This window comes from Poromitra crassiceps, assembly GCF_964638095.1.
Source record: "Poromitra crassiceps genome assembly, chromosome: 23".
In the NCBI taxonomy this organism is placed as follows: domain Eukaryota; kingdom Metazoa; phylum Chordata; class Actinopteri; order Beryciformes; family Melamphaidae; genus Poromitra; species Poromitra crassiceps.
This window is the reverse complement of record NC_139639.1, coordinates 21,463,037-21,481,540: the sequence shown is the minus strand read 5'-3', so window position 1 is coordinate 21,481,540 and position 18,504 is coordinate 21,463,037. Positions and strand designations below refer to the sequence as shown.

Genomic DNA, 18,504 nt, shown 5'->3' with positions numbered 1-18,504 from the left:
AGGGCTGACCTCCAGCAACAGATGCACCACGACAGAGATGAACAGACGTTGGTCCCAAAGAAGCCTACCCTACTGAAGAGGGTGCTACGAGGCCTCAACTCGTTGAAGCGAGAACGGTGCGCTCCATCAACGCACCATCAGCAACTCCACTTGACCGCCTACGGTCACGCCGTATACCCACCATCGTTATACCAATTGAAAAACGTATTGTATTGTAACGTATTGTAATAAAAGCCCAATACCAACCAAGCTGCCTTCCTCGTCCTGTTTCTGTAACTATGTGAATTGTATGTGGCACTGTCCAGACTATGGTCAACATTAGCATAGGGTTTAAATTCTGACTGAATAGGAAATGTTGGTCCCCATGATGAGGGCTGAACCTACTAATATAAATGAAATAAAAATGGATAAAAATAAAAATGGAATGATACATACTCTTTCCAGAGTAGCCTACAAGTTTGAAAAAAACAAAACAGCAATGTCTCTTTACAGAGATCATGTATGAATAAGCATTAAGTTACTCATATTTCCCTGAAATCAGGAAGGCCAATTTTCTAAACTACTAGTCCAGCAATGACCCATTACGGACATTATTCAATGTGATAGATATCAAATCGCCCAGATGTGATTTTTGCAAGCCCAAGTAGGGCGGCTCATTGGCGCCCTCTGCTGACCGACTGCCACTAGAGAAAAGGACACACGGAAAGGAGAGGCCTCCTAGAATATGCTCTAAAATTAACTGTCTTTGCTGCAAATTTACTTTAGAAAGTACAGTTGTAAATGTAAGTTACTGACATTTATCTAATCCATTTAATTATGACAAATATACAATAAAAAATATATACTTGAAGGAAAATATAAATCTTCCTATTTAACACCCAATTCTTTAATTATCACAACTTGACAAAAATAAAAACAGAAAAACTAAGTTGTGCTAAAATATTTATTCGTGTGTAGCACAATAAATAGATAAAATATTGTAAATATACTTACAATTTCTAATTAAAAACTTGAAAGCTTATAAACATGAACATAGAAAGCTTATAACAGGAACATAAAGTTTAAAAACATGAAAATCAATAAAAATAATGTAAAAAAAAACATGAACATATAACATACACTTGAAATTAAAGGTGAATAAAGAACACCCTTCCCTTTCAAACTAAAGTTTCCATGGGGTTTCTCAGAGGTAAACAATTCAAGGTTGGGGTCAATCATTTGGGGTTTGACAGCAATGCTAGATCCTCCATTCACCAACATTTTGCTTGAAATCTTCCCTACTTCCAAGATTAAATAAAATTTACTATGTAAAAACTGCTAGTATATCATAAAGCTTATATGTCCCTGTGTTGCACTCAGCAATTACCAATAAATATACATCCTGTCCCACCCAATAGCTTGATAATGGCATTCTTTATATTTGGTCGCAAGTCCTGCATCCTTCATAAAGGTAAAAGCTTAATTTTGTCTCCAAGTTGTCCAATAGAAACTGATAGATTAGAGTTTGGCCTTCCATCACACGACAGAGGCTTGCTTTTTCTGATTTTAAATGTTAAATTGTGAAAATAAATGTTGGACGGATAGTTGGGCTCCTATCGGCAAGATAGTACGGGGAATGCCCATTTTGAAATTCAGTCTTTAGTCATCACAGAGGTACTTCTGGAGCTCAGTTTCCAGGGCCACCATTGACCCTCTATCATCCTCATCTTCCTCCTCTTCATCATCATCAGGAAGAGTCTCGTCACCCTCGTCCGGGAACAGGCCATGTCCGAGGTATGGTCTGGGACTGTGCTCATGGTACTGGGGTGAGCCTGTTGCGGAAGAGAGGATCTTTAATGACACTGACTATCTCCATTCTACTCTCACCATATGGTCATTTGCAGTGATGAGAGATTACAGATTCTTTCATTCCCATTTCACACACAGAAAAGGAAAAAAGGTGATGTGATCAAGAACACAAAAAAGCACCCATAAAAAGAAATGAATAATCCGGAAAAAAATAAAATAGAAGAAAACCCGAAAACACTATTTTTAGATGGAGTCACCTGATATTTTGTCCTGATATTCAATATCTTGAAATTTGATTAATTTTTTTTTTCATATTTCATATTATATTTTATTTTGCCGTTTTTCAGAACATGAACAACAAGAACAGACTCAGACAGGAAAAGGAAAAAAGAAAAAGAAGAAAAAATACATATACTGTACATACATTTTCAGAATAAAAATTATTCTTGGCAGAATGGAAATGATCTTGAAACTGTTAGACTTTCATGGGACTCACACTGCAGCACTATTATTTTAGGTCGGTTAGCAGCTCTTTAAAACATATTCTATGGTAGGGGAAACTGTGGTAGACGTGACCGTCTTTAAATGAATTTACAAATACATTATTGATCAATTAAATGAATGAAATGTGCATGTCACCACTACAGGTTTTACATGCTGTAGCTGTGGTACGAGGAACCTCCATCATATGGGCAGCAGACAACATGGCTGGCTGATATCCCGTATTTAAAAATTCAAATATAAGCCTGCTATTAAGAGAGTGGTGGGGCACTAGTACTTACCATGACTCTCGGGGACCACCTCAGTCCAGCTGTACTCCGCCAGGGAGATGGGCTGGCTGACCCAGGACTGCAGCAGTAGCTGGTCCAGAGTCATCCTCTGCTTAGGATCGGGGTGCAGCAGCCTTGACAACACACCACGCAGTTCTGGGAGAATACAAACAGAAAGGAAACACAATTGTAAACAGAAAGACACATTCACTGTGTGAAAGTCAGTGAATGTGAAATAACTATTATTATGCTAGGCGACTCAAAAGCTTTTGATTCATGTTGCTCGGTGACTTTTGATTCATTATTAGGCAAACAAGAACAGAGCTTCCGACACAAAGCTTTGTTGTGACAGTAGATTACCTGGGGAGAGAGGGAAAGGGGGCCTGAGTTTGGCCTGCATGATCTCGTCCACACCACAGAAGGGGTTCTCACTGAATAGCAGTGTGTAGAGCAACACGCCCAGAGACCACATCTCCAGCTCTGGACCCTCATAGCTACAGACAGGACAGACAACAACACATAATCAATACAACAACATGTACAAAAGCAACCAGAACAAAGTCAAAGGCAAAACCTGAAGCGACCTCATTCATGAGTCTCAAAATTTACGGTTGGATATATCCTTTAAGCCAGAGGTTGTCAAAGTGGGAGGCGGGCCTCCAAACAGTTTCAGGGGAGGCTCACTGAATGGAAGTGAAAAAACAGTTACATTAGTTATCAAAATGAGATCACATAGAATAGCCTAAATGTGTCTGTGATGTGGTTAGAGATAGTTCAGATACAGTAGTTTGGGGACATTTTACGGTTTTTCTCACTTTCCCAGAGTCAGAAACAAATAAATATCTTCAACAGACCTTTGTGTAGTATTATGTCAAACAGCAATGTCAGGCTATCTTGCTCAATTGTTGAGTGTCTGGGATCAAATATCATGATCCTATAGGCATCCAGGAATTCAAAAATAAACAAGTAAACTAAGGGGTGAGGGGTCCACCTTTTTCCAAGCTTTGTCTGAGTGGAGGCCCACAGTCTCAGACTCTGAAAACCCCTGCTTTAAGCTATATGTTTATTGACTATAAAACTAAATGTGTCAAAAGCAATGTAAGACTTGACCTAGATTGTGCAGTTAGGTTTTATGTTGTGGGTGAGCTGCTTAATTGATATCATGTTAATAATACATGATAATATTGTGTAAATAATCCAGCACCTCTTAAATCATTTCAGTTTCTTTCCATTACCGTAAGTGTAATTGCTCTTTTTGTATGCTTTTGTAGTTATGGTTACAGACTCTCACCATCTCTCTACACTTGTATTTTTAGTGTAATTAATTTGCCAAAAAATACATACAATAAGTTAAAGATGAATGCGAGTGATAGCTTTCCCCCACCTTCAAATCTTCTATATCACAATAATATCGTTATCGTGAATTCTTTTGGCAACGATAATCGTGTAGTGAAAATGTGATATCGTGACAGCCACATATATACGTACGGATTTCCCTGGAGCACCTCGGGGGAGCAGTACTCCAGCGTGCCACAGAAATTGTAGAAGAGCTTCCCCGGAGCCAGCATGGCAGCAGAGCCAAAGTCTATGAGTCGGATGTGGAAACACTTGTCGATGATGATGTTCTCATCTTTAATGTCCCTGTGGAGGATGCGCTTACTCCTCAGATAGAACACAGCTGCCACCAACTGAGAGTGGGAGAGAATCACGCGTTAAAGAGAGAACAAATGGCCAACTGTTAAAAGTCCAGAACTTGGTTTCAGCAGTACTAAATTAATCCCAGTGCCCACTGTCCAGTCCCCCGCCATGTGCAGTCTCCTGGTCATGTACCTGTCTAAAGATGTAGCTGGCCAGGGGCTCATCCAGCCGCGGCTGCTTGTCTATGAACTCAAACAGGTCCAGAGTGTCTCCATGTTTCTCCATCACCATCTGGAAGTAACTGCCATTCTCAAACACCTCCAGGACCTAGTGACACGCACACATGTAAAGTACGATGTATAAGGATTAGGAACTCAATCGAATAGATGAAAAGTTGTAAAGTCTTATGACTTAATGTTTTTGCCGGAACAACACAGATACCTTGACAATGTTGTGGTGCTGTACTCGTGTCAGTATGGCAATCTCCTGGCTGACTTGGCCGAGCATCGGGTCATCCACCCAGCAGTCATTCACTATTCTGGCCTTCTTGATGAACTTCACTACCACCTGCATATCATGAAAATAAAGAGGCCACATCATCACCATGATGTCCCCTTGCAAAACGATGTTTTAACCATTTATTTGGTTAAATACTTGAACAGTGAAATGTTATGCTACACACTGTATATGTAGAAATTGGTGATCTTTATGCATTAAAATGACAATTCTCTGTTACCTCTTGTCCATCACAGTGCCTTATTGCCTTCCAGACAAAGCCAAAGGCTCCTTTACCCACAGCTTTGAGAGGCTGGTACTCTTCCGCAAACTGGCCGTCACAGGCTCGAGTCTGCTCCAGATCCATGGTGGAACGCAGAACCTCCCCATGACTGGCCTCACCAATCCTCTGAAGGCATAATTGAATGAATATATGAGCTAGTTAGATATATAGCAACCAAGACACAGATGTAGGTAGCTAGACAGATGATGGATACATGGGCCGATAGATACACTAAACTGAACTAGAATAACATTAAAAGCAGGCAGTTAGGGAAATGGTAAATGTTTTGTGTTTAGATAGACAGCATTTGCAAAACTCAATCATTACAAAGTCTCTTTACTGCCACTGACCTCTCCTAGACTGGCCCCTGATGCATCATGCAGTGAGTGTCCATCAGTCTGAAACAGTGCCCCCTGCTGGCTGGGCCGGCTCATCCACACACAGAACACAGAGTTGCCATCAGGGAGGTTAGACTTGCACACATCACACTGCACCTCTGCAGAAAGAAAGGAAAAAGATGTATGTCAACAACAACAACAATGTCCCCATATCTGCTAAATGCCATCAGGTAAACACAACGACAGTAAAGCTGCAGTAGTACCAACCTATTCTAGTGCCATCCCTGTGGTACGCACTTCCTTCGTATCGCCCCTCCAGAATCTGCTTAGTGTCTGAGGACCGGGTGCGTCCATTCACCCTTGGTTTCTTAGGAGTAGATGTGGCAGGAAGGTCTGTTGGTAACGGCATCTTCCCATTCATTTGTGTGCCGAACTCCTGGGACTGGCCGTTGTGAATTGTTGAGAGAGCTGCCCACTGATCTTGCTCTCCCTCGTCCTTCTTGCATTGTTCCTCTTCCTTTAAACGGTTCCTGGTCTCTACTGCTGCATTACCAGTCCCGTCAGACTCTGCCTCATGGTCAGACTCTATGACACACGGGGAGGGGGTACGCAAGAGCTCGGCTGTGTCGCAGGATGCCAGGGAGTGTGTGTTATCGTCGCCGTACCCTCTGCCACCGGGCAGCTCGATACTACCGCTCAGGTCCAGGTCAGCCATGGCCCGGGTCACCAGGTCACCGTCGGTGTTGACATCCAGGAAGCAGCTCGCCGAGTTCACTATGTGGGCCGAAGGGGAGTCATCTGCCTGGCCGGGACCAGCAAACTTCTCACAGAACCCGGAGGAAGACCTGGAAATTTGAGTTCCATTAGATTGATTAGAAGGGTCCATGGCACATTCCATGGCACTAACTGATTACATTTCTTCTTTTCAGGTTAAAGCCATATGTCGGGTTTACTTTAACAGGAGGCAGTGTAATGTAATCATTACCAGAGCATGTCTTTGATTTGAGTTTTACCCCAACCTGGCATGTCAGTGACTTAGTTCTGAAACAATTAGTCAATTAATTGATTTGACTCATCAATTAATCACTAGTCAAGTAAAAATACCAAACATTTGCTGGTTAGAGCATCACAAATGCTAATACGGAGTACCGCAGGAATGAGTTTAAGACCTGCCTAGATGCTGAACACAAAGTTCGCCATTTCATAAACTTGATCAGATTAAAGGTTCACTTTAAGTGTGTGATCATCAGTGTGTGAAGCAGTGAAGCCTAGTCATTCCCACCCCTTTAATTTGGAGACAGAATAGAGTTCTCTGATTGTTAGTTAATTGGTCAGATGACCTGGAATAACAGTTACATATCAGCTAGTATCCTGATAACTAATCCCATCCAAATAAGGCTTAAATCATTTAATATTTTATTACCACTACTACTACTAAACCTATGGTGAATGAAACATCCCATGAGACACAGCACCGTGTCCTCTCTCCTCACCTGCTTTCCATGGAGATCACCTCAAAGCTGGACTCATGGAGGACAGACACATGGCGCTCTTTCCCTCGATCAGAGGTGCCAACCAATCTGGCTACATGTTCATCCTGAGTGGGCGTGTCTGAAGAGGGGAAACAATGGAAAATGCTCCATATCGTTTCATAACAAACTGCTGTTTTGCACCGTCTCTCAATACTAAGGATTCACGACTACTGCATTTTAGTAGTCATCGACTACTCCCAAAAGATAGTCGACTAGTCATGGGAGATACAGTATGTATATATATTTTTTCACGCAATAACGATCAATTCTCGTCAGAAAGGTCTCAAAAACAGCCAGTAAAGGGTTAAATAATGTAGGCTAAGCGGGACCAACCTGAGGATATGTGAAATAGCAGAGTCCTGATTGGCTCTGAGAGGCTATTTAGAAATGAGCTGCTAAACCCCAGCAACTGTTTGACTGCAGTAACAACAGACAGGAGTCTTTCCATCTCTAAATACTCATCTGTTTGTTTACTTAACATGGTATAAAGTAGAAAATGATTGCTCAAACAAATGTATTTTTATTTATATTGTTTATTTCTAAAACCCCAGGGGAACGATTAGTCTACTATGATACAGTGTTGAGTAGTCTGTGAAACCCCTACTCAATACATGTGAGAAATAAATTCATACTACTTCCAGCAGAGTAATTACATATGTGGGGTGTTGGTGTTGCAGTTTCATCATGAAATGTGGCCTGTTGCACTGTGATTGCAATTGATTTATCAATTGTAAGGAGCACCACAGATACATTTATGTAAAGGAAACACTTATTCTACATACATTGATACATTCCAACAATTTTAGCCATTTCATACCTGGATTACTCTCGATGAGGGAGTGACTATCTCTCTGATCCTCACTACCGAGCTGCCGTTCTGGGTTATGGTGTGGAGGTTGGGTGGGGTCCAGACAGCAGGTGTCTCCTTCTGGATGTTCCACCCAGGAAAAACCCTGGAGGAGCACCTGGGTGCTGTCTATACTGTCTAGCTGGCGACAGCTCGGAGCAAACTGGGCTGCTGCCTCCAACAGCTCCGTAGTGTCATCAGCCCTGTGGAAACAATAGTTGGGTGGGGTTATAAGTATTTTTATTCGAGCTAATTTAGAATCAAATGACAAAATCAGAAAGGCTGGATGGCAACGGCAAATGTGAATAACATTTTCTCAAACAAATCTCATTGCAAGTTATGGAAGTAAATTCAATCCAACAGCAAACGCAAAAACTGGGTCTACATGATTCAAATTCGCTGGTCTGTTGGCACAAGTTTCTGCCAATACGAAACTACCGTAGTGTCAAATTCAACAGGTTTATTCTCCAGTGAGGCTCTATGAAGTCGTCATTTGTAAACAGTTGGATATTTTAATGCTCAAATACCAAAGCCCTTAGCTCCTACATCATGAGGCATACAAATACATGTATGTACACACAGTGACTGGTACTCACGTAAGCATGCGTGTGGAGGTGACAGCAGGAGGGGACAGGGTGGAAGGAGCTCCCGGCTTCTCTAGCCTGGTGCTGCTTCCGGTGAAGATCTTGCCTCTTCCTGAGGGGGTTCTGCCCAGGACTGCTTGATGCACCATGGCCATGTCCCCAGCCACCAGCGATGAAGGCTCTGAATGGATCAATCAGAATGACTTATTTGCCAAATATACAACAAGTGGCCAAAGAATTAGACAGTTACACAATACAGGCTTAACACTATACTGAACAAAGACACTACAAGAATGCATTCAAATCAAAAGAACTTATGCAGTGTGCCTGCACTGGCATAATTGGAAACAGTAGCGAGAGGCCTATGAGGCAGTAACACAAATACCAGCTGTATACATATGTTGATCTTAGAGAAGAACAAATACTTCAGACTAATGAGAACAAGTCGACAGTAAATACTGCAATATTGAATGAGGTCATGAATGAGACAAATGCTTACCAGTGTTAGCAGATGAGGGTTTGGATGTGTAAATGACCTCCGCCTGAGGATCGTGGAAGGGGCTGGCACTCCTGTCCGAGTTGCACGTCATCCATCCATAGAAACCAGGCATCAAGAAAGTGACACACTGTTGATACAACCAAGAGTCAGCAGTGACAGACGTTAAATCAGATGGCATCGATGATGACCTTAACCCTACCAGCCTTGTTCAGCTGGTGCAACAACTAACCTTTCCCAGCAGCTCGTCCTTGCTGTACCCAAACAGGCTGAGGGCCAGGTGGTTGTGGATGCTGTAGATCGAGCCATTGGGGTGGATGAGGAGGAGGCCACTCAGAGGAGCAAACACCCAAACTGTCCCAGAGCACACGAGTGCAGAGTTGGGAGAGAGGGCAATGCTTTGCCCGTTGACTTCTGTGGGGGTCACAACACAAGTGTAGAAAATGCACCAATTAGTTACAGCACCTCTACTCACTAAAGTACATAATTTGCCAAGTCAGTGCTTTATTTAATTTTATTTCTAAGAGACCACATTTACTTTTTTTTACCCTGTGCTGATTTTTCTGAATATTGAGTAGGTTAATCAGGCATTTTACATTGTTTTGATGCTACTATTCAACTGACTATATTATTCATATTATAGAGGCATCTTGGCATCTTATATGGAATCTTAAAGTCATTAGCTTTTTATACAAATTTTTCTTCAGAATAAGAGGGGACGTGTTTCACTCTTTCCGTGACCTATCCTCACACCCCTGCCCAGTCTTTGAGAAGCACCGAGTTGAACACCGTACCAGAGGACAGCTCTTTTCCAGGAGTCTGCTCAATGTTCTCTGGTTGTGATGCCACCGCCGCTGCTCTGCACACAGGAGAGGTGAGGAGTGAACAGGGCTGCTTCTCCTCTGCATCTGATCCTCCGAGAGCCTCTGCTGGGAGGGTGTGACTAGTCCCAGTGTTTTGCGGTTGGGGTCTCCCACACACCACTGCCCCCTGTAGTTTGATACACAGCGGGACTAATGTACCCTCTCTGCTTTTACCACACAATCTCTGAACCCTCAGCATCTGAAGGAATGAGAGGAGCAAAGCCAGAAAAGATTATTCGTTATTTGAGCTTAAAATTGTGCGCAATATCGTTTACTTTCTATGCAATACTGAAGTGTCCAAGCATTTTCTGTGCTGAGTGGGACAGTTTAGTTCTCAAGTGTGCTTACTTTGGGCAATGCATGGCTGTAAAGGGGGATTTTCAAAGAGGGGATTAGCTCCATAACAGACACTCCTGTCAACTCCTCGGCCTGGCGGTATCCATGGAGATGGGCAAACGCCAAATCACAGCTGAGGATACTACCCTAGAAATGTCAACAAAAGTGTAATTAGATATTGTTTTAATGCGTTAACAATGGTAGTGTTTTACCTGGTAGTATATACTTGAGGGTGTGATCAGGACAACACTAAAAAGCTGCTTGCTTGGTAGTGGAAAGACAAGAAAACAGGAATTTTCATTGGAAATATCACCTAAAATATTGAATTAATCAATCACGGTGTACTTACATCTTGCGAAAAGGAGAGAATGGCCGACACCCTCTCCACTTGCTCCATCATGACAAGCAACTGTTCTCCATTATGTGGCTGTCTGTAGGTACATACCGACACCGGCACCTCACCAGATACAGTCACAGCATCCACCTACCGGAGAGTACCACATCAAACACAACACCAGATACAGTCACAGCATCCACCTACCGGAGAGTACCACATCAAACACAACACCAGATACAGTCACAGCATCCACCTACCAGAGAGTACCACATCAAACACAACACCAGATACAGTCACAGCATCCACCTACCGGAGAGTACCACATCAAACACAACACCAGATACAGTCACAGCATCCACCTACCGGAGAGTACCACATCAAACACAACACCAGATACAGTCACAGCATCCACCTACCAGAGAGTACCACATCAAACACAACACCAGATACAGTCACAGCATCCACCTACCGGAGAGTACCACATCAAACACAACACCAGATACAGTCACAGCATCCACCTACCGGAGAGTACCACATCAAACACAACACCAGATACAGTCACAGCATCCACCTACCGGAGAGTACCACATCAAACACAACACCAGATACAGTCACAGCATCCACCTACCGGAGAGTACCACATCAAACACAACACCAGATACAGTCACAGCATCCACCTACCGGAGAGTACCACATCAAACACAACACCAGATACAGTCACAGCATCCACCTACCGGAGAGTACCACATCAAACACAACACCAGATACAGTCACAGCATCCACCTACCGGAGAGTACCACATCAAACACAACTCACCAGATACAGTCACAGCATCCACCTACCGGAGAGTACCACATCAAACACAACTCACCAGATACAGTCACAGCATCCACCTACCGGAGAGTACCACATCAAACACAACTCACCAGATACAGTCACAGCATCCACCTACCAGAGAGTACCACATCAAACACAACACCAGATACAGTCACAGCATCCACCTACCGGAGAGTACCACATCAAACACAACACCAGATACAGTCACAGCATCCACCTACCGGAGAGTACCACATCAAACACAACACCAGATACAGTCACAGCATCCACCTACCGGAGAGTACCACATCAAACACAACACCAGATACAGTCACAGCATCCACCTACCGGAGAGTACCACATCAAACACAACACCAGATACAGTCACAGCATCCACCTACCGGAGAGTACCACATCAAACACAACACCAGATACAGTCACAGCATCCACCTACCGGAGAGTACCACATCAAACACAACTCACCAGATACAGTCACAGCATCCACCTACCGGAGAGTACCACATCAAACACAACTCACCAGATACAGTCACAGCATCCACCTACCGGAGAGTACCACATCAAACACAACACCAGATACAGTCACAGCATCCACCTACCGGAGAGTACCACATCAAACACAACACCAGATACAGTCACAGCATCCACCTACCGGAGAGTACCACATCAAACACAACACCAGATACAGTCACAGCATCCACCTACCGGAGAGTACCACATCAAACACAACACCAGATACAGTCACAGCATCCACCTACCGGAGAGTACCACATCAAACACAACACCAGATACAGTCACAGCATCCACCTACCGGAGAGTACCACATCAAACACAACACCAGATACAGTCACAGCATCCACCTACCGGAGAGTACCACATCAAACACAACACCAGATACAGTCACAGCATCCACCTACCTGGAGACGGAGTACCACATCAAACACAACTCATGGTTTAAGGAGGAAAAAACAAACACATCTGACTTTCAAGACCAGCCAGAATGATTGACAGAAGTTCAATTAGAGTTGGGTGCCGAAATGCCTACTGAATTACATCTGTACTACAGAGTACGATTCAAGTAAAATCTATCAATACCAAATTTCGGTACCTGCTGTGTGTAAAATGTTCTAAATATATAATGTTGAAATTGTTAAGTTTGGACTTTTCTTTTTTACAACTGAAATTACGTGTTTGTAATTATGGGGAGAGTAAAGTACTGAAAAAAGGTACCGGTACCGAATTCCAGATACCATCGGTTCAGTTCAAATGTGAACGGTACCCAATCCAATGGGAAATGTATGCATACGTGTACTATACATCCTTTTCATCCTAGAACCTGTTTGAAGTTTTTTTTTCTAAACATACGGTATTCATTTCATACCACTTTTCCAGATACAACTGCAACAGTTCCGTCTACTTGTAGATACTCTTCCCACAATGCCTCTTCTACGATCTGACTGGTTTTCTTCAAAACACAGGACAGCGTTCTCCCAATCAACTCATTAGTGGTACACTCAAACAGGTTGCAGGCCTGCTCATTGGCAGAAACAATCTGGAAAAAAAGGACAAAAGCATGTTGATAGGATGTCCTGTTAACAGTATTGCGTGATTGACTAATGCAGTCCAGCCACAAGTACACATACATACGTTACCTCTCTGGTTTTATGGTTGACAGTAAGGATGGCTTTGTTTGGGTTGAGGACAGATGGGGATCCTGAGAGGCCAAAATCTTCAGAGGTGAGCTGGCTGAACAGGCTTTCCTCTGTCTCTGATATGATGGATGGGTGTGGCAGGGGGGTGGCTGAAACATCAGAGCCAGGATGCAGGCTGGAAATTTGGAGGTTTCTCGTTGCTACTGAACTGCATACTGAATATTCACCTATGAGCAAAAAATTGTGGCCCATATTCTTAGAGAGCCTTGTTGCAGAAACATTTCCAATCCTCACCCTCATCACAATTACATCCAAAAAGAGCAGCTTGTATACCAATGGCCACATTACATTACAGTTACACTCACAGTCACACTCACCTCCTGTCATTGAACCAGGATAATAACGACGCTGCAATGCCAGGAGTGCCTTCTTGTGCAAAGGTCGTTGAGTACATGGGTAGGATTTATTCAGGTTGAAGTCATCTTCCAGGAGATCAGTGGGGAAGTCAGGAACAACACAAATGGTGTCTCCTTTACCTCTGAGCTTTTGGCTGGCTCCAAAATCAGCCTCAGTCCACAGCGACATTGTTGCTAATAGTTATCCAGCTGGGATTGACAATGAATGAAGAATATCGACTATTATGCATATGGACAAACTTATCTGTAAGCGTTACATTTATGTGATGATTGTGTTAACGTTAGCCAATAAGTTTGACCAAATATTGTCTGACTGTCCTTCCCTCAATAAGTTTGACCAGATATTAGTGTCTGACTGGGTCCTTCCTTCCGAATCCGCTCACTCCACTGAATTGAGTTTTGAGTGTAGCAAGTTGACAATTCAGTCTATCAGGCTAACGTTACCAGAGTAATGTATGTATGGCTTGCAAACAAGTCAATTTGGTTAACTAACCTAGTTAACCAGATAGGCAAAGAAATGTATTGACGATAGAAGGCCAAGTTACCTCCACTCCACTAACGTCATTTGTTTGGTTAGCTTAGCTAGGCAGCTCTGCTAGCGTTACTACTAGCAACATGTTTTGTCATGCTCCGTTCAGCTGAGAAAGCAGAGTTGCGGCTGAAACTTTGAATGGTTTATTTGCTAATTGACCTTACCGTAGTGTCAGCAAAACCTCAACACCATTCCACCAGGAAAGCCAAATAAACAAATTATTTCACGTCGTCCCGCAGCAGGTTTTGTAAACCGCGGGTTTCGAACGCGGAGCCGTGTGCATTCGAGGAAGTCCCTGGAGCCAATCAAACGTCATGCTTTGACGAGTTTCCGGTAAACTAGCCAATGAGTTTTTCCTGTGGGTTGACACAACGACCTGTTTTGGAGACCGCTTTTGTTTCTATGGAAACGCAGTTCGACAATCATAGAGTTAATTCATAGGTGTTTGATTACAACAATTACAACTGTCATAGACCAGATCTTCGAATCCGCCCAATCCACTGATTTGAGTTTTAATAATTAATTAATAAACTTGGTTATAGGTCTGACAAAAACATCAGGGTTAGCTGGAACATGTATAACTAGTCAATCACAGGCACAGCACACAAACAAGGGTCATTCGGGTTCTACTCTCTGATATGTTGCTATGGTTAACATTCCATTGATATTGTGCTTTAAAGCTGCCTACTGGAGCTATATAGTTCTAAAAGTTGCGCCATCACAGGGTACGTTGTCACACTATGTGGGGTAAATTGTCACATTATTTTCAATGAATTCAACAAAATCAAAATGAACAAGAAATTGGGTTTGTAGAGAATGACACATTGAGTCTGCTCTAATGTACATTAGCTTTGACATTACATTTGATTTACTAGACTGGCCTTAAAAATGGAAGCCCACGAATGGAAACACGAATAGAAAATCAGCATATATTTGCATGGGGAAAACATATAGGCTAACATATAAGCTATTTATTTGTATGTACAAATGTGATGACCACCACCAGAATACATTTTTGAACAGACAGAAAACCTTTTTAACTTAGCAAAGATCTTTACATTACATAACATAACATTGGCTTCTGGGAGAAGTTGGGGAATGCAGTTCAGTTTATTCCAGGTGCAATGACCAGAGGGTTTTATATGATTTTATTTTTAGTCTTAGCTATGGCTCTGTTCCATGAGCTCCTGTTAGGACACACATCTCCTCAACCATGACTGGAGTGGACAGATATGTTTTAGCCACCGCACAGACTTAAAATTAAATGAATCAGATCGTTTAACCATTGACAGAAAGTCCAAATTAAAACAGGGATTAAGGGGCACAATAGGAAAGTAAACAAGACTGAAATGTTGCATGAGAAGCGGAAAAATAAAAAACTTAAAATATGGGGTGAAAAGCTTATTCTGACATAGCTGCTTATAAAGAAAAATAGATAACAGTCAGACGTTTTGAAAAATATTTCAGTTAAACTTAGCTCTCTTGGTATTAGCAACATGATTTTGAACAGCGTTTCAGTTTATCCAGTGCTGAAACAATTCATCATGTTGACAAGTCAGCTCCAGTTGCAAGGGAAGGGGCATATCATCCAGTCTCCTGCGATCAGGCCCAATTAAGCACATCATCATAGATTTTTTTCCACACATCACAAACATCTAGTAAGCTAGTTCTCCGGTACATTGAGTGCAGTCAGCTGTGATGAGCTAAGTACTGCACTGCCATCAGCTTATGAGATGCTTTGGACAATAAAAGTCCCTAAAGGTTTCTTGTTTCAGTACATTGACCTTACAGCAAATCATCCCTCTCGAGCACAGAAACTAGCCCATACTGTCAATCAGTATAAGCATGGTTACACAGTCATCTATGCTAGATTCATCCCCAACTAATAATCTCATCTTTTGCTGCCATGAATTTGTGGATCAGTGGCATCGACACAGTTTTTTTGGAGCAGAAGAGAATTGCACATCAGTAGTAATCTTGTTGCATCTTCTAACTGTTGGTTAGACTGGGTCCAGTGGTTGGCTGAGATAGCTTAGCATGCATGCTTTGCCAAGGAGCTCAATTTACAATAATGAGTACTGGTTGATCTTCGTACATACAGGGAGCCAAGCAGAACACTTTACACAGTCACCCCGCACAGTCATACACAAGCAGAGTGTTGGGCACACATTTCCTGTGCCATGGCTGTGAGGAGCAAGCTTTGACAAGCTTTTGAGCATAGTTCTCAAAAAGGGATCCGTCCTAATGTTGATAGTCCTTTTTATTGTGAGGACGATTGCCCAATATATGATCCACTTCCGAGGCGATGCCTGCTGTCATCTTTGGAATTACCTGCAATGCACAAAACAAAGGAAGAACATAAGTAGGCAACATGTTGTTCATCAGGTGATCATATGCTGACATTGCTGCCCTACTAGAAGAACTCATCAAATGATTATCCAGTGTTACCCAGGGTTTGGAAAATGTTCTTTGTACCTGAATGGCTCCCAGGTTCTCTGTTAGTTGGGTTGGATTGGAGGAGCCCAGCAGCACTGAGCTCACTCCCTCGTTCCTCAGGCACCAGGCTATAGATGGGGAACAGGACATCAGAGGGAGTTTTATAGGCTTTTTATCAAGTATGGTATCAAGGTATAAGGTAAGTGGTTTTGAAGGGTTGAGGAGAACCACTGTCTCTCACAGGAATGCTAAGGTGACGCAGTATCTTCACTGTCAAATACATACAGTGTTCATTTCGTCCCTTACCTATGGCTAGTTGTGGCAAAGTACAGCCGAGCTTCTCAGCGATATGAGCCAGTTCCTTCAGCTTAGCCTGCTGTTTTCTCCCATCGTCACTCATGATCTTCTCCTTCAACCACTGGTATGGCTGGAATAACACAGGAAGTGGACACATTCCAATTACCCCACCCGGAATTAGGCAAAGGTTACCTATGCTACATTATGTCACGTCAATATCATACCTGCTACATAATGTGTAATGGTTGCAATTTATAACTAACAGGGTAATCCAATGATATTCAACCTGTACCTTCATTGAGGCCCTGGATGTTTCTGGGACGCCGTTTTCGTACTTCCCAGTGATGATTCCACAGGCCAAAGGGGACCAAGAGACCACACCCACACCTGTGACGGGACACCCCCCATCCCCCCCGTTAAGAACAGGATAAGAACACTATCACAGCCACAAAATCGATTCAGTATAAAAGTTTAAATTTGAGGAGAGGCTAGTTTCGGGGGAGCGGCTGCGACTTGCCTATCTTGTGGTAGAGCTCTGGCAGCTGTGCTTCCACTTTGTCCCTCTGGAAGAAGTGGTACTCAGCCTGCTCACACACTGGAGGGATTAGATTAAACTGCCTGGCCACAGAGTACGCCTCCTGTGTGAACAGACAGAAGGGGGAGGACGTTATGAAAATAATATTGGCAAAACAACTGAGCACCTGTGACAGTGGAATTTGTAGTTGGAGGAAATAGTCACACGCGTATCAGTAAGTTTACAGAGAAAAATGCTTTAGGCGTTGATCTTTTTCTCTCTCCCACAAACACAGCAGTTCTGTTACACCTTCTCAAATTCTTCATTGCAAGTGCACAAATCCTAATCTATGAATCACAAATCGAGAAATTCATATGCGCACATTTTTGCTCAAGTTGCTGCAGTAAATATGGTGCAAAACACAATCACACACCTGTATCAAATAATGTGAAGTCCTGGACAAAATTTGCACACCTGTAGAATATTTTCTCACAAATATATATATATATATATATATATATATATATATATATATATATATATATATATATATTTATATATATTCTTGGATATTTCTTCTAGCACAAACACAAGTAAATAATAATTACAACTGCCTGAATCCGCCGCTACAAGTCTCAATTCAAATGGCTGTTTTGTTCTTTGTTTTTTCATTCCGCGCCTCTCTCATTTTTGCACCACATATCTCACTGAAATGTGGATTTGATGTTTTGTACACCTGTAGAGCTGTAAATTGTAGACTCTTTGACCAATCAAAGGAGCTCGTTTGGGCACCTGTCCCTTGTCACCACTTGGTGTCCGAACGAGAGAGTGAGAGAGAGAGTGAGAGAGAGAGAGAGAGAGTGAGAGAGAGGGAGAAAGAGAGAGAGCTGTAGTTACTCAGCAGCAGAGGAGCTGGCACCTGACAGATTGGATGCTGTCAGGTGCCAGCTCCTGACGGGAAGGAGCTCAAGACTGCAGGCTGGATTTGATTTATTTATTATTATGATTATTTTACACCTTCTCAAATCCTTCACCTGTAATGACAAATTTGAGAAGGTGTAAGTGTTGTTTGTGGGAGGGGGGGGGGGGGGTACGACGACGACGACAGGGTTTGCAACAAGCATTTTTCTCTGTGACTTCAAATTTACTGATGCACGTGTGCCTATTTTCTACAACTACAAATTCCACCTCACCTTTTCAAATGCCCCCCCCCCCCCCCTATCTGTACAGTAGTACAATGTTATAGCATATACTGGTGCAACACATTTTGACCCCATTTGACTTAACTTGATTTTTTTTCCTCATTCATTGTCCTCTCCTGCATTGCTGAGAGTTAGCAAGCTGTATGTGAGCAGAGTTTGATGTTCATGGGCAGCATAAGGACATGTTCTGTTACTCACCATGATCTCCATGGCAGACCACCGTGATGTCCCCCAGTACATAGACATGCCCTGGTTGATCACATGTGTCATCGCTCTCACTATCTCTGCAGGGACAAAACAGATGGCACTTACCT

At 42.7% G+C, this 18,504-nt stretch overlaps 2 protein-coding genes across 2 annotated transcripts in view; both read right to left on the bottom strand.

Moving 5' to 3' along the window:
- Window positions 1-1,215: 1,215 nt before the first annotated feature.
- pask (PAS domain containing serine/threonine kinase) lies at window positions 1,216-14,008 on the bottom strand. Its single transcript, XM_083659064.1, has 21 exons — window positions 13,906-14,008; window positions 13,159-13,398; window positions 12,794-13,008; window positions 12,523-12,693; window positions 10,320-10,454; window positions 9,983-10,117; window positions 9,566-9,833; window positions 9,004-9,185; window positions 8,775-8,901; window positions 8,288-8,456; window positions 7,662-7,894; window positions 6,806-6,923; window positions 5,580-6,157; window positions 5,325-5,470; window positions 4,933-5,100; window positions 4,638-4,763; window positions 4,389-4,523; window positions 4,047-4,246; window positions 2,919-3,052; window positions 2,571-2,714; window positions 1,216-1,811 (listed from the first exon to the last, which is right to left on the bottom strand). The coding sequence occupies exons 2-21, from the start codon at window positions 13,376-13,378 to the stop codon at window positions 1,639-1,641; spliced, it is 3,777 nt and encodes a 1,258-aa protein (XP_083515190.1). The 5' UTR covers window positions 13,379-13,398; window positions 13,906-14,008; the 3' UTR covers window positions 1,216-1,638.
- A 1,974-nt stretch (window positions 14,009-15,982) lies between these two features.
- The window catches only part of kcnab1b (potassium voltage-gated channel subfamily A regulatory beta subunit 1b), a gene marked incomplete at both ends in the record, with an annotated part of 49,066 nt that continues 46,544 nt past the window's right edge, over window positions 15,983-18,504 (bottom strand). Inside the window, 6 exons of the mRNA XM_083658911.1 lie at window positions 15,983-16,072; window positions 16,217-16,305; window positions 16,484-16,604; window positions 16,767-16,861; window positions 16,992-17,112; window positions 18,389-18,474. Of these exons, the coding sequence (XP_083515037.1) occupies window positions 15,983-16,072; window positions 16,217-16,305; window positions 16,484-16,604; window positions 16,767-16,861; window positions 16,992-17,112; window positions 18,389-18,474 (602 nt within the window). The remainder of the gene's footprint in view (window positions 16,073-16,216; window positions 16,306-16,483; window positions 16,605-16,766; window positions 16,862-16,991; window positions 17,113-18,388; window positions 18,475-18,504) is intronic.

Coding starts and splice junctions, on each gene's coding strand:
- pask (XM_083659064.1), bottom strand. CDS start 13,378: ATGTCGCTGTGGACTGAGGCTGATTTTGGAGCCAGCCAAAAGCTCAGA. Junction 8,902..9,003: donor AGGACGAGCTGCTGGGAAAG/GTTAGTTGTTGC, acceptor TTGTATCAACAG/TGTGTCACTTTCTTGATGCC. Junction 4,764..4,932: donor GGCACTGTGATGGACAAGAG/GTAACAGAGAAT, acceptor CATGATATGCAG/GTGGTAGTGAAGTTCATCAA.